Below are 15,015 nucleotides of genomic sequence, written 5' to 3' on the forward strand. Positions count from 1 at the left end.
TTTTCTTGCTGGTGTCTTTTGAAGCACAAAAAGTACTTTTTATTATGACTTGAATCTCTTCACTTGTTATAGGTTTATTCAGATTGTCTGTTTCTTCTTGAGTCAGTTTTAATAGTCTGTGCCTTTCTAGGAATTTGTCCATTTCACCTAAATTATCTAATTTGTCCGCATGCAATTGTTTATTAGTATTTCTTTATAATCCTTTTTATTTCTGTAGAGTCAATAGAATGTCCCCTCTTTCACTTCTGATTCTAATAATTTGAGTCTGATTCTTGGCCAATCTAGCTAAAAGTATGTCAATTTTGTTGACCTTTTCAATTAACCAGTGTTTAGTTTCATTGATTTTTCTCTACTATTTTTTTTTTTTTTTTTTTTGAGAGACGGAGTCTCGCTGTGTCGCCCAGGCTGGAGTACAGTGGCCGGATCTCAGCTCACCGCAAGCCCCACCTCCCGGGTTTACGCCATTCTCCTGCCTCAGCCTCCCGAATAGCTGGGACTACAGGCGCCCGCCACCTCGCCCGGCTAGTTTTTTGTATTTTTTAGTAGAGACGGGGTTTCACCGTGTTCGCCAGGATGGTCTCGATCTCCTGACCTCGTGATCCGCCCATCTCGGCCTCCCAAAGTGCTGGGTTTACAGGCTTGAGCCACCGCGCCCGGCCTTTTCTCTACTATTTTTTTCATCCTCTATTTCATTAATTTCACCATACTCTTTGTTATTTTCTTATGTCTATTTGTTTTAGGTTCAGTTTGCTTTTCTTTGTCCCAGTGTCTTAAGGTGGAAGGTTAAGTTATTGATTCAAGATCTTTCTTTGTTAATATACTCACTTACAGCAATGAATTTCTCTCTAATCACCACTTTAGCTGCATCCCATAAGTTCTGGTGTGTTGTGCTTTCATTTTAACTCATTTCAAACTAGTTTCTAATTTCTATTGTGATTTCTTCTTTGACATATTTGTTATTTAGTAGAATGTTTTTTTAATTTTTATGTATTTGTGAATTTTCAATAGTTTCTTCTGTTGCCTTTTTTTTTTTTTTTTTTTTTTTTTGAGACGAAGTCTTCCTCTGTCACCAGGATGGAATGCAATGGCATGACCTTGACTTACTACAACCTCTGCTCCTGGGTTCAAGCAATTCTCCTGCCTCAGCCTCCCAAGTAGCTGGGACTACAAGCGCGCACCACCAGGCCCAGCTAATTTTTGTATTTTTAGTAGAGATGGGGTTTCACCATGTTGGCCAGGATGGTCTCGATCTCCTGACTTCATGATCTGCCCGCTGTGGCCTCCCAAAGTGCTGGGATTACAGGTGTGAGCCACCGTGCCCAGCCCGTTTTTGTTTTTTGTTTGTTTGTTTTAAGCCATATTTATGAGAGCCATTGGCAATCCAAGAACTGTTTTATTTTATTTTTGAATTATAGAGATCTCACTCTGTTGCCCAGACTGGTCTGGAACTCCTGAGCTCAGATGATACGCCTGCCTCAAACTCTCAAAGTGCTGGGATTACAGGCATGAGCCACCATACCTGGCCTCTTCTGTTGCTTTCTAATTTAATTCCGTTGTGGTCAGTGTATGTATTTTGCATACTTTCAGTCCTTTTGAAATTTGTTAAGGGTTGTTTTATGGCCTTACCATATGGTCTACCCTGGAGAGCGTTCTATGTGCGCTTGAGAATAATATGTATTCTACCATTGTTGAGTGGGGTATTCTGTAAATATCTGTTACATCTAGTTGGTTTATAGCATTGTTCAAATCTTCTCTTTTCTTGCTGGCCTTTTGTTTTGTTAATTTTATTTATTTTATAGAGACAGGGTCTCCCTTTGTTGCCCAGGCTGGTCTGGAACCCCTGGGCTCAAGCCATTCTTCCACCGCAGCCTCCCAAAGTGCTGAGATTACAGGTGTGAGCCACTGAACCCAGCCTCTTGCTGTTCTTTTTTACTTTTACTTTCTTTGTGTGTGTGTGACAGGGTCTCACTCTGTCACCCAAGCTGGAGGGCAGTAGTGTAATCACAGCTTACTTCAGCCTCCACCTCCTGGGCTAGGGTGATCCTCCCATCTCATCCTCCCAAGGACCTGGGACTATAGGCATGTGCCACCATGCCTGTCTAATGTTGGTATTTTTTGTAGAGATGGGAGACCACTGTGTTCCCCAGTCTGGTTTCAAACTCCTGGGCTCAAGTGATCCACCTGCCTCAGCGTCCCAAAGTGCTGGGATTAGAGGTGTGAGCCACTGCACCCAGGATACTGTTCTTTTTATCTTGGGTTTTGTTTTTTTGAGATGGGGTCTTACTCTGTCACACAGGCTGGAGAGCAGTGGCATGATCTTGGCTTGCTGCAACCTCTGCCTCCCAGATTCAAGTGATCCTCCTACCTCTTGCCTCCCAAGTAGCTGGGATTACAAGCCAACACCACCACACCTGACTAATTTTTATATTTTTGGTAGAGACGGGGTTTCACCATCCTGGCCAGGCTGGTCTCAAACTCCTGACCTTGAGATTCACTGGCCTCAGCCTCCCAAAGTGCTGGGATTACAGGCGTGGGCCAGCGTGCTGGACCTTGTCTTAGTTATTCTATTCATTATTGAAAATAGGATATTGAAGTCTTGAACTATTCTTGTGAATTAACTATTTCTCCTTTTGTAAATGAGTACCCCCATTTTTCTAAGAGAGTTTATTTTTAAAATTATTTTCTCTTCCTTTCTCCTTCCCCACTGCTCCCCACCTCCTATTTAGCCCTTTAGAAATGCAAAGAGAGGCCTGGTGAGTTGGCTTATGCCTGTAATCCCAGCACTCTGGAAGACCGAGGTGGGCGGATCACTTGAGGTCAGGAGTTTGAAATCAGCCTGGCCAACATGGTGAAACTTCATTAGAGGGGCATGGTGGCATGCCCGTGTAGTCCCAGCTACTTGGGAGACTGAGGTGGGAGAATCACTTGAACCTGTGAGGTGAAGGTTGCCTGGGTGACAGAGTGAGACTCTGTCTCAAAAAAAAAAAAAGCAAAGATAGTCTTTGACCCGCCCCTTCACCAGTCACTCCCTACAGGGCAAGTTCATGTAACTCCTGGAGAGTTAAGAGACAGATTTATGGCCGGGCGCGGTGGCTCAAGCCTGTAATCCCAGCACTTTGGGAGGCCGAGACGGGCGGATCACTAGGTCAGGAGATCGAGACCATCCTGGCGAACACGGTGAAACCCCGTCTCTACTAAAAAATACAAAAAACTAGCCGGGCGAGGCGGCGGGCGCCTGTAGTCCCAGCTACTCGGGAGGCTGAGGCAGGAGAATGGCGTAAACCCGGGGGGCGGAGCTTGCAGTGAGCTGAGATCCGGCCACTGCACTCCAGCCCGGGCGACAGAGCCAGACTCCGTCTCAAAAAAAAAAAAGAGACAGATTTAGAGACCAAAGCATGGCCCTTATAGGACTTTCACCTGGGAACTTTCACCCTCCAGGGGTTGCCTGGGAGCTCACACTCACCAAGAGGGCATGTTGAAAGCGTGCCCACTTGGCCACTTTTACAACTTATTTCTTCCCAGGAAGGTGCCAACTCAGCTGCCCAGTAGATAAGACATCAAGCTCACAAGGAGACCCCTACCCTTGCTGGCTGTATCCTCTACCTCTTAAAAGTGCCCACATTTTGCTCCAGAAGTGAAGCGGCATGTTTAAAGCCAGGGCGCTTTGCGCCCCTTCCCCAAGCTAGCTTCAGAATAAATTCACTTTATTTTTGGTACCAGACCTTGCTCATGGTAACTGAACCCTGCAATGCAGCGAGCAACCAACGTGCTTTTCAGTTACACTTTCAGTTCTGTCATTGTTTCCTTCATGTATTTTATAAAGGGCTCTGTTGTTAAGTGCATGTATGTTTATAATTATTACATCTTCTAGATACATTGGCCCTCTGAGTGGAAAAAAACTCAGTTTCTTTCACACTACTCTCACAACATGCTTTTTTTTTTTTTTTTTTTTTTTGAGGTAGAGACTCACTTTGTTGTCCAGTCTGGAGTGCAGTGGTGCGTTCTCGGCTCACTGCAGCCTCTGCCTCCCAGGTTCAAGTGATTCTCCTGCCCCAGCTTCCCGAGTAGCTGGGATTACAGGCACGCAACACCAGGCCCTGCTAAGTTTTTGTGTATTTTTAGTAGAAATGGGGTTTCACCACGTTGGCCAGACTGATCTTGAACTCCTGGCCTTGTGTTCTGCCCCCCTCGGTCTCCCAAAGTACTGGGATTATAGGCATGAGCCACCGTGCCCAGCTCGCAACAGACTTCTGATACCAGATGTGTGAGGATTTCTCCCCACAGCAAGCAATCAGTTCTGCAGGCAGGCTGCTTCCCCTTTTGCCCTCCCAGAGCCAGGCTCCACATGAGCCTGAGAGATCCTTTAAAATTGTTAAGTACAGGCCAGATGCGGTGCCTCACACTTGTAATCCCAGCACTTTGGGAGGCTGACGCAGGTGGATCACCTGAGGTCAGGAATTCAAGACCAGCCTAAGCAACATGATGAAACCCCATCTCTACCAAAAAAAATAAAATAAAATAAAATACAAAAAATTAGCTGGGCGTGGTGATGCACACCTGTGGTTCCAGCTACTCAGAGGCTGAGGCAGGAGAATCGCTTGAGCCCAGGAGGTGGAAGTTGCAGTGAGCTGGGATCGCGCCACTGTACTCCAGCCTGGGCCACAGGGTGAGACTCCAACTTAGAAACAAAAAGCAAATGCAACCCTGTCTCTCCTGCTCCTGATCCTCCAGTGGCTCCTGCCCAGCGATGGGCTGTGCTTCCTCCCTGGCTGACATCTGTCATACAAGAAAGGGCGAAATGCTTCATGATGAGTAACTCCTGGTTTCTGGATATATTCAAATACAGAGTTGCCTCCTTCTCATCCAGGCCACTTGGAGATCAGAGCACTGTTGACTTTAGTAGCATCTCCTGGCCCCCTTGTAGATTCCAGTCTAGGCTTGGGAGAGCCAGGAGGACCTCTCGAACAACGGCTATCGTCAGAAAGCTTCTGCACTTCACTTACCCTCTCCCCCAGCCATACCCGGCTTCACATTTTCTCCTCTTCTTTTGCAGTCAATGCAGACCCTGCAGGACTTGCTCACTGATCTTCATGCACTCCAGGTCACCGTCAAAGCCCTTAGGAAGGAAGTGGACATGCTAAAGAACATGCTTGACAAGGTAGGCGCTCCCCGTCATCCTCCGTGCCAGCTGTGTCGCTCAGGCCTCTGGGGGTTGGAGCAATGAGGAAAATCTAGGAAGCTTACTCTTAGGCCAAGAGTGCAACTGTGAGGGCGTGCTCACGTGGCCCCTCCAATTGGCCAGTGCCACTGACTTCTCTGTGACGCCTCCATGCTTTCTTTTCTTTCTTTCTTTTTTTTTTTTTTTTTTTTTTAAGACGGAGTCTCACTCTGTTGCCCAGGCTGGAGTGCAATAGCATGATCTCGGCTCACTGCAACCTCTGCCTCCTGGGTTCAAGTGATTCTCCTGCCTCCTCTTCCCGAGTAGCTGGGATTACAGGCACACACCACCACACCTGACTAATTTTTGTATTTTTAGTAGAGACGGGTTCACCATGTTGGCCAGGCTGGTCTCGAACTTCTGACCTCGTGATCCACCCACCTCAGCCTCCCAAAGTGCTGGGATTACTGGTGTGAGCCACCACACCCGGCTGACCCCTCCATGCTTTCTACCCCACTGTGTTAAAACGTTAGTGATAAGTGACAGAAGTCAAGTTCATCCTGGATTAGGCAAAATAAGAGATTTATTGTCTCATTTACTAAAAGGTCCAGGGACGGCCAGATCTAGGTACTCATGCAATACTGACATCTCTCAGTGAAGCTTTCCTCCCAGTTGGCTTCATTCTCAGGCAGGCGCTCCCCAAGTCTTGGCAACACCAGACTTATATTCCACCAGCTTAGCAAAAAGAAAACCTCTTCCCCCTCTGGAAAGCTCTGTCCACATGGAAAGTGGAATAATCGTAATAGTGCAGGCTTACATACAAGCTCCTTCTGTCACCAAAAACCATCAGCCAAGTACGTTCTAACACCCTACCATGCATGGAAGTCCCTGAGCCATGAGGCAGCTGTCCCTGTCACAACTGATGAGTCACAGCTGGGGTTGGAAGCCAGGTCTCCACACCCCCAGGTTTAACAACTTCCCCCAAATAGTGTAACTTTCTGTACTGTCCCGGCTTCACAGATCAGGGCCTGTATTTGCTCAAAGTGGCAACTGTGGGAGCTTCAGTCATGGGCTGGATGGCTCCCATCTAAGCAGACAGAGCGCTAGAGTTGCATCATGAGCTACTCCAAAGGGCCCCTTAGACAAAGCTGTTAGAAAAACAGTGCCTTCTCGGCCGGGCCTGGTGTCTCACGCCTGTCATCCCAGCACTTTGGGAGGCCGAGGCGGGCGGATCACCTGAGTTCAGGAGTTTGAGACCAGCCTGGCCAACATGGTGAAACCCCTGTCTCAACTAAAAATACAAAAATTAGCCGGGTATGGTTGCGGGCACCTTTAACACCAGCTACTTGGGAGGCTGAGGTATGAGAATCACTTGAACCCAGAAGGCGGAGATTGTAGTGAGCCAAGATTGTGCCACTGCACTCCATCCTGGGTGACAGAGCAAGACTCTGTCTCAAAAAAAAAAAAGGGTCGGGGGAGCCGGGCATGGTGGCTCACGCCTGTAATCCCAGCATTTTGGGAGGCCGAGGTGGGCGGATCACAGGGTCAGGAGATCGAGACCATCCTGGCTAACACGGCGAAACCCCATCTCTACTAAAAATACAAAAAATTAGCCAGGCATGGTGGTGCGTGCCTATAGTCCCAGCTACTCGGAGGCTGAGGCAAGAGAATGGCGTGAACCCAGGAGGCGGAGCTTGCAGTGAGCCGAGATCGCGCCACTGCACTCCAGCCTGGGCAACAAAGCGAGACTCTGTCTCAAAAAAGAAAAGAAAAGAAAAGAAAAACAATGCCTTATTGGCCTGTCTCTTGGAGGTGTTTTTTTTTTTTTTTTTTATGAGATGGAGTCTTGTTCTGTCACCTAGGCTGGAGTGCAGTGGCATGATCTCAGCTCACTGCAACATCTGCCTCCCGGGTTCAAGCGATTCTCCTGCCTCAGCCTCCTGAGTAGCTGGGATTACAGGTGCGAGCCACCACGCCTGGCTAATTTTTGTATTTGTAGTGGAGACAGGGGCTTCACCACATTGGTCTGGCTGGTCTTGAACTCCTGAACTTGTGATCCACCCCCGTCAGCCTACCAAAGTTCTGGAATTACAGGCGTGAGCCACTGTGCCTGGCCCTCTTGGAGATTCTTAATGTGCTTTTGCTCATTCAACACTCTGGGAAGTCCTGCAATACAGAAACTTGTTGAAATGCTATTTATTTATTTATGAGACAAAGTCTCACTCTGTTGCCCAGGCTGGAGTGCAATGGCACGATCTCAGCTCACTGCAACCTCTGCCTCCTGGGTTCAAGTGATTCTCCTGCCTCAGCCTCCCGATAGCTGGGATTACAGGCTCATGCCATCAGGCCCAGCTAATTTTTCTCTTTTTCCTAGAGGCGGTGTTTCATCATGTTGGCCAGGCTGCTCTCGAACTCCTGATCTCAAGTGATCCACCCACCTTTTTTTTTTTTTTTTTTTTTGGAGACGGAGTCTCGCTATGTCCCCCAGGCTGGAGTGCAGTGGCGTGACCTCGGCTCACGGCAAGCTTCGCCTCCTGGGTTCACGCCATTCTCCTGCCTCAGCCTCCTGAGTAGCTGGGACTACAGGCGCCCGGCTAATTTTTTGTATTTTTAGTAGAGACAGGGTTTCACCGTGGTCTCGATCTCCTGACCTTGTGATCCGCCCGCCTCGGCCTCCCAAAGTGCTGGGATTACAGGCGTGAGCCACCGCGCCCGGCCAATCCACCCACCTTGACCTCTCAAAGTGCTGGGATTACAGACATCAGACACTGTGCCTGGCCTGACATGCTTTTAATCCCAGCATTTCCCAAACTTGTTTGCCCATGGAGCCCTTTCCCACTCCCTGGGAAGCACTGGGTTTGGAACCTGTTCTTCCTTCTCAAGCTCTTAGTCACCTAGAGCTGCGGGAAAAGGCAGGGGTGGGACAGAACCTGGACCCCCAGTCCATAGACTCAGTTCCTTTGCCAGGTACACCCAGAAAGAATGGATATCTTCGCTGAAGACTTCAAAATACAGAACCGGAAGATGATCTCACTGCAGCGGGAAGTGGTGAGGCCCACTCCTCCCGTGTCCTGGGTGCTGAGGGTAGGGAGGGTCAAGAAGGAGAACGCAGCCTGGAAAGGTTTCTTTGCAGGTGTGGGGGGCACTGCCCCCTCCAGGCTCACACCCTTCATTTTCTACCCCTACCCTGCAGGCTTCTCTCCAGAATAAGTTTCAAACCATCCCCAAAACCGAGGACATGGTGCTCTGGAGTGGCCTCCATGAGGCCATGTTCGCTTCGGTGAGTGAGGAAGGAAGGGGAGGTTAGCAGGAAGCTGAGGAGCAGGCGGGCGGCTGAGAGTGGGAGGTGGGGATGGAAGCCAGCCGAGCCCCTCGGCCCCCTCTTCTGCAGGAAATTGGTTCATCACAGCTGGACCTGTGGCAGTCCATGGATCAGCTCCCAGAGGCCGCCCTGGCCCAGACCACCGAGTACCTTGAAGCTACTCGTGCCATCCAGGTCTCCGAACCTGTCCAAAACCCCCAGCTGCTGCAGACTGTCTGGCATTACGAGGTCCCGGAGCTCCTCCTGGAGGACTCAGCATCTGCCCAAGCAGTTTCTCTCAGCAGTGCCCAGGAGCCAGCGCAGCCTCCGGCCCTCACACCTGAGTCCGCACCTGGGCGCGCAACTGCATTTGCACCTGGGCCTGCACCTGGGACTGAACCTGTGCCAGGGCCAGAGCTGGGGCTGGAGCTGGAGCCTGTGCCTGCCCTGGGGCCTGTCCCAGGGCCCAGTGTGACACCTGGGTCCTTGCCAGCACCTTGGCCTAGGCTTGGACCTGCGCCTGCCCCAGGTGCCCAGCCTCCACCACCAGGAGGCTGGCCTGCATTCCCAAGACGCTGGCCTCTTCCCCAAGGCTGGCCCAGGATGGGCTCTTGGCCTTTGTGGGACTTAGGTGTCCTGCGGCCAACTCAGCCTCAACCTTCCAGGGCCCCACCACCAGCCACCGAGTTTGCCTCAGCGTGGCCTCAACCACTCCAGCCATATCAGTCTCGCCAGGGAGAAGACCTCCAGCTCACAGCTATTCAAGAAAAGGGGGAGGAAAATGATGTCCCCAGCCTGAGGGGCCTCCAGGAGAGGGCCCGCAAGGATGGGGCCCCCAAGGATAGAACTCGCAAGGATGGGGTTCCCAAAGATAGAGGCGGCAAGGATGTGGACCCCAAGGATAGAGGTGGCAAGGATGGAGCCCCCAAGGATAGAGGTGGCAAGGATGGGGCCCCCAAGGATAGAGGTGGCAAGGATGGGGCCCCCAAGGATAGAGCTCACAAGGATGAGGTCCCCAAAGATAGAGGTGGCAAGGACGGGGCCCCCAAGGATAGAGTTGGCAAGGAGGGGGATCCCAAGGAAGCACAGCTTAAGGCTCCCCGGTCTGCCTTTCACCGGCTGAAAACCACTGCTGCCATTGCCGCTGCCGCTGCCGCAGCCTATGCAGCCGCCGCATCCTCCGCTGCGCAGACAGCCAAGGTTGCTGCCAAGTTGGTCAAGGACTCCCCAGCCACCAAAATGGCCACCATTGCAACAGACACGGCTGCAGCTGGGCCCCTAGGGGTCTTTGCAGATGTCCTGGGTGCAGGGCCTTCCCGGGGAGCCACAGAATCCCAGGCCTTGGGCGATGATTCCGAAATCTACTACGAAATCCTCTCTCCCTCCTACTCTGCTGCCAGCATCAGTCCCGATACAGCCCTGTCCCAGGCCATGGTGGCTGCCAAGCAGGCCACAAGCCCTGAAGACAAGAAGAGGGCTGTCAGGTATTCCATGAGCCACATGGCCCAGATACCTGTCAAACACGACTCCCTGAAAGAAGAGTTTGCCCAGCTGTCCTTCAACCTGAACCAGCGCTTGAGTTATCTAGGTAGGCCTGGTCCGGCCCTGGGAAGGGCACAAGGGAGTGGGGCTCTCCCTGCAGCCTTTGAGAAGTACCTCCTGTCCTTCATCGGGCTCCACCAACAAAATCTACATTCCACCATTAGCCATTCATTCCTTTGCCTTAAGCATTTGGCTCTTACGAGTCTATTCTTTTCTCTTGAATGTACAGTGAGGTCTTATCGTAGGGCAAGGAGGCTGTTAGGGTCTAAAGTTGGCAACTGAGGAAAATGGCATGCCAAAATTAGTCTCCAAAACTCTTGTGGCCAGGTGTGGTGGCTCATGCCTGTAATCCCAGCACTTTGGGAGGCTGAGGTGGGCGGATCACCTGAGACCACGAGTTCAAGATGAGCCTGACCAACATGGAGAAACCCCGTCTCTACTAAAAATACAAAATTTCCCGGGCATGGTGGCACATGCCTTTAACCCCAGCTACTCGGGAGGCTGAGGCAGGAGAATCACTTGAACCTGGGAGGCAGAGGTTGCAGTGAGCCAAGATCGCGCCACTGCACTCCAGCCTGGGTGACAGCACGAGACTCCGTCTCAAAAAATAAATTAAAAAATAATAAGTAAGTAAGTAAATAAATAAATAAAAAAGTAACACCAGCTGAAAGGCCCAGTACGTTTCCACTGGGCAGTGCTGCCTGAGATGCTCCATAAGAGAAGCAGCTGGAGCCCAGCACAAACATCTTCCTCCATCCAAGTCCTCAGCAGCCACCCTGTCCTCTGCTTTCAGCCAATATGGGAGGCTCTGGCAGCCTTGGGACAACAGTGGACATGTTGCAAGAAAAGATTAGCAGCCTCCAGAAATCCAAGCTCAAGGTTAGTGTCTCTGGCAAAGGGCTTTTGAGGCAATTATGGCTTGAGGTGAGATGACAGAAGACTCTTTGACTCCGCCACCCTCCCAGGTGCAGCTGCGTTCTGTAGCAAAAGAGGCTGGGGGGAATTGAGCTGGCCACGAAGGCAGCTGCTGCCTTGCAAAGCGGATCCACTGGTGCGGGGGGCCCGGCAGGGGCTGCACGGTTCTCCTGTGTCTCAGGTGGCTGTTCAGATGGCAGGTGGGGCCAGTGCGGTGGCTTACACCTGTAATCCCAACGCTTTAGGAGGCTGAGGCAGGCAGATCACTTGAGCTCAGGAGTTCAAGACCTGCCTGGGCAACATAGTGAGATCCCTTCTCTACAAAAAAATAACAAAAATTATCCAGGCATGGTGGTGTGTGGCTATAGTCCCAACTACTCAGGAGGCTGAGGTGTGAGGATCACTTGAGCCTAGGAGGTGGAGGCTGCAATGAGCCAAGATCATGCCACTGCACTCCAGCCTGGGTGATAGAGCAAGGCCCTGTCTAAAAAAAAAAAAAAAAAAAAAAAAAAAAAAAAAATGGCAGGTAGAGGCACCCTGGTCTGATACCTTCTTTTTTTTTCTTTTTTTTTTTTTTTTTGAGATGGAATCTCGCTTTGTCGTCCAGGCCAAAGTGCAGTGGCGGAATCTCAGCTCACTGCAACCTCTGCCTCCTGGGTTCAAGCCATTATCCTGCCTCAGCCTCCTCAGTAGCTGGGATTGCAGGGGCCCACCACTACACCCGGCTAATTTTTGTATTTTTTGTAGAGACTGCTTTTGCCATGTTGGGCAGGCTGGTCTCGAACTCCTGACCTCAGTTGATCCACCCACCTCGGCCTCCCAAAGTGCTGGGATTACAGGCATGAGCCACTGCGCCTATCCTGGCCTGGTACATTCTTCTTGGCCTCAACCCTCCCTCAGGCCCCTTCCCGGCCATGGTGACCTCAGAAGCAGAGGCCTCGGGTGTCTGTGTCTCCCCCTTTTAGGAGGAAGAACTTGAGATAATTTGGGGCAACCAAATACAGGCAATGAAGGATCGCTACGTGACTTTGGACAAGGCAGTGGAGAAGCTGGAGATTCGTGTGGATGAGTTCAAGGTTAGGAGGCCTGGGGGGCTGGAGAAGGGCTGGCAAGGGGAGAATTCCTCATCCAGACCTTCCGACCCTTCCCAAAGGTTCTGCAGGAGGTGGGGATGCACGTGAGGCTGGGAAGCGGTGAGACTTTACTGGCATTTTACTGTGTGTAAATTATACTTCAATGAAAAGCAAACGAATCCCACCACCACCCCCCATCCATATAAACAGAAGGGCCTGGACACTGTTTGTCTTTTTGACCACTGTGTCACCTGCCCCTGGAAGGGCAGGGGTAGCGAAGGCCCCATCACATTTGCTGAGTGACTCAATGAATGATTAAGATAACTTCTTTTTTTTTTTGAGACGGAGTCTCGCTCTGTCACCCAGGCTGGAGTGCAGTGGCGCGATCTCGGCTCACTGCAAGCTCCGCCTCCCGGGTTCACGCCATTCTCCTGCCTCAGCCTCCCGAGTAGCTGGGACTACAGGCGCCCACAACCGCGCCCGGCTAATTTTTTGTATTTTTAGTAGAGACGGGGTTTCACCGTGGTCTCGATCTCCTGACCTTGTGATCCGCCCACCTCGGCCTCCCAAAGTGCTGGGATTACAGGCTTGAGCCACCACGCCTGGCCAAGAGAACTTCTTGTGCCAACTGTTATGTTCTTACATTTCCCTGAGCCAAGTGGTAGAAATACTTACTGACATTTTGGGCTGGGTGATAAAAATTAAAAAATGATAATAAAAAAAATACTTAGGCTGGATGCGGTGGCTCACATCTGTAATCACAGCACTTTGGGAAGCTGAAGTGGGAGGATCACTTGAGACCAGGAGTTTGAGAAAGTCAGGGTAACACAGGGAAACCCCATCTCTACAAAAATAAACAAATTAGCTGGGACTGGGCACGGTGGCTGACGCCTATAATCCCAGCACTTTGGGAGGCCGAGGCGGGTGGATCACTAGAGGTCAGGAGTTTGAGACTAGCCTGGCCAACATGGTGAAACCCCATCTCTTCTAAAAAAATACAAAATTAGGCCAGGCGCAGTAGCTCACGCCTATAATCCCAGCACTTTGGGAGGCTGAGGTGGGCGGATCATCTGAGGTTGGGAGTTCAAGACCAGCCTGACCAACATGGAGAAACCCTGTCTTTACTAAAAATACAAAATTAGCCAGGCATGGTGGCACATGCCTGTAATCCCAGTTACTCGGGAGGCCGAGGCAGGAGAATCACTTGAACTGGGGAGGCAGAGGTTGCGGTGAGCCCAGATCATGCCATTGAACTCCAGCCTGGGTAACAAGAATAAAACTCTGTCTAAAAAATATATAATAATAATACAACATTAGCCGGGTGTAGTGGCACACACCTGTAATCCCAGCTACTTGGGAGGATGAGGCAGGAGAATCGCTTGAACCCGGGAGGCAGAGGTTGCAGTGAGCCGAGATTGCGCCATTGCACTCCAGCCTGGGCAACAGAGTGAGACTCTCTCAAAAAACAAACAAACAAACAAAAACTAGCTGGATGTGGTGGCTCATACCTGTGATTCTAGTGCTTTGGGTGCGGTGACTCACACCTGTAATGAGGGAGGATTGCTTGAGGCCAGGAGTTCAAGACTTGGCCAACAGAAGAAAACTCTGTCTCTACAAAAAAAAATTTATAAAATTAGCCAGGTGTGGTGGCACATGCCTGTAGCTGGGAGGCTGAGGGGGGAGGATTGCTTCAGTGTGGGAGGTTGAGGCTGCAGTGAGCTATGACTGCATCACTGACTCCAGCCTGGGTGACACAGAAAGACCCTGTCTCAAGAAAACAAAGCAAAAAGCAAAAAACTCACCAAGGGCTGGGAGTAGTGGCTCACACCTGTAATCCCAGCACTTTGGGAGGCCAAGGCAGACGGATCACCTGAGGTCAGGAGTTTGAGACCAGCCTGGCCAACATGGTGAAATCCCGACTCAACTAAAAATACAAAAATTAGCTAGGCAGGGTGGTGAGAGCCTGTAATCCCAGCTACTCAGTTGGCTGAGGCAGGAGAATCACTTGAACCCGGGAGGCGGAGGTTGCAGTGAGCCAAGAATGCGCCATTACACTCCAGCCTGGGCGACAAGAGCGAGACTCGGTCTCAAAAAATAAATGAATAAACAGCAACCCACCAAAGTTGTTTCCATGAAGTCTTCCAAGTCAGGGGGCTGTTGCTGGGATGCACTGGGGTGTGCTAGGGGAAAAGGGACCAAGGAGACCCATGTCGTATGGCTGCCCCTAAGGTCGGCACACTGTAATCAGGCTGGGACCCACTTGAGGCAGCCTCGAATGGAAAAGAACTCATTAAAGGGGAACCAATTCACAGCCTATGAAGTGGGGGTGGACAGGAGGGTTGGCTGTCTCTGGAGATGCTGGGCCGAGTGTGGGTGGACTGCACGCAGGAGTACGTGCTCAGACTGTGCACCACTGGCCAGGAACCAGGTTTCCTGCCAACACTGCTCTTCAGAGAGGCCCAGGCCACCATGTCCTGGGGTCATCTTGGTGCCCTTTCTCCATGGAGCTGGAGCCAATTCCATTCAGCATGTCCAGCGTGCACCCAGCATGGGGGTAAGCGGGGACTGCAGTGTCTGCCTGTGTGTCCATAGCTGTCACTTGTTAGAAAGACTCTGAAGCTGATGAAGGCCTGCCAAGCATGCCAAAACAGAGCACGTCCCTGGTCCCAGGACCCTTGTCCCGGCTTCCTGGCTCTTGTGCTATCAAGATTTCATTGCTGGCCAGGCACGGTGGCTCACGCCTATAATCCCAGCACTTTGGAAGGGTGAAGCGGGCCGATCACCTGAGGTCAGGAGTTCAAGACCAACCTGGCCAACATGATGAAAACCCATCTCTACTAAAAATACAAAAAAATTAGTTGGGCGTGGTTGCAGGCACCTGTAATCCCAGCTACTTGGGAGGCTGAGGCAGGAGAAGTGCTTGAACCCGGGAGGCGGAGGTTTCAGTGAGCTGAGATTGTGCCATTGCACTCCAGCCTGAGCAACAAGAGCGAGACTCCATCTTGGGAAAAATCTCAGCACTTTGG

At 50.9% G+C, this 15,015-nt stretch overlaps 1 protein-coding gene across 9 annotated transcripts in view; it reads left to right on the top strand.

Moving 5' to 3' along the window:
• C20H16orf96 (chromosome 20 C16orf96 homolog) overlaps positions 1 to 15,015 on the top strand; it is a 60,024-nt gene that overhangs the window by 26,533 nt on the left and 18,476 nt on the right. For 8 of the 9 annotated variants that reach the window (XR_013411456.1, XM_077985368.1, XM_077985373.1 and 5 more), the window contains 6 exons: positions 5,054 to 5,158; positions 8,126 to 8,206; positions 8,352 to 8,438; positions 8,550 to 10,047; positions 10,795 to 10,880; positions 11,882 to 11,992. Coding sequence is in view for 8 of the 9 variants with exons in the window: in XM_077985368.1 (XP_077841494.1) it covers positions 5,054 to 5,158; positions 8,126 to 8,206; positions 8,352 to 8,438; positions 8,550 to 10,047; positions 10,795 to 10,880; positions 11,882 to 11,992 (1,968 nt within the window). In the remaining variant the exon portion in view is untranslated. The remainder of the gene's footprint in view (positions 1 to 5,053; positions 5,159 to 8,125; positions 8,207 to 8,351; positions 8,439 to 8,549; positions 10,048 to 10,794; positions 10,881 to 11,881; positions 11,993 to 15,015) is intronic. The other variant, XM_077985370.1, reaches the window with a different exon arrangement.

This window comes from Macaca mulatta, chromosome 20 (genome assembly GCF_049350105.2).
Source record: "Macaca mulatta isolate MMU2019108-1 chromosome 20, T2T-MMU8v2.0, whole genome shotgun sequence".
In the NCBI taxonomy this organism is placed as follows: Eukaryota; Metazoa; Chordata; class Mammalia; order Primates; family Cercopithecidae; genus Macaca; species Macaca mulatta.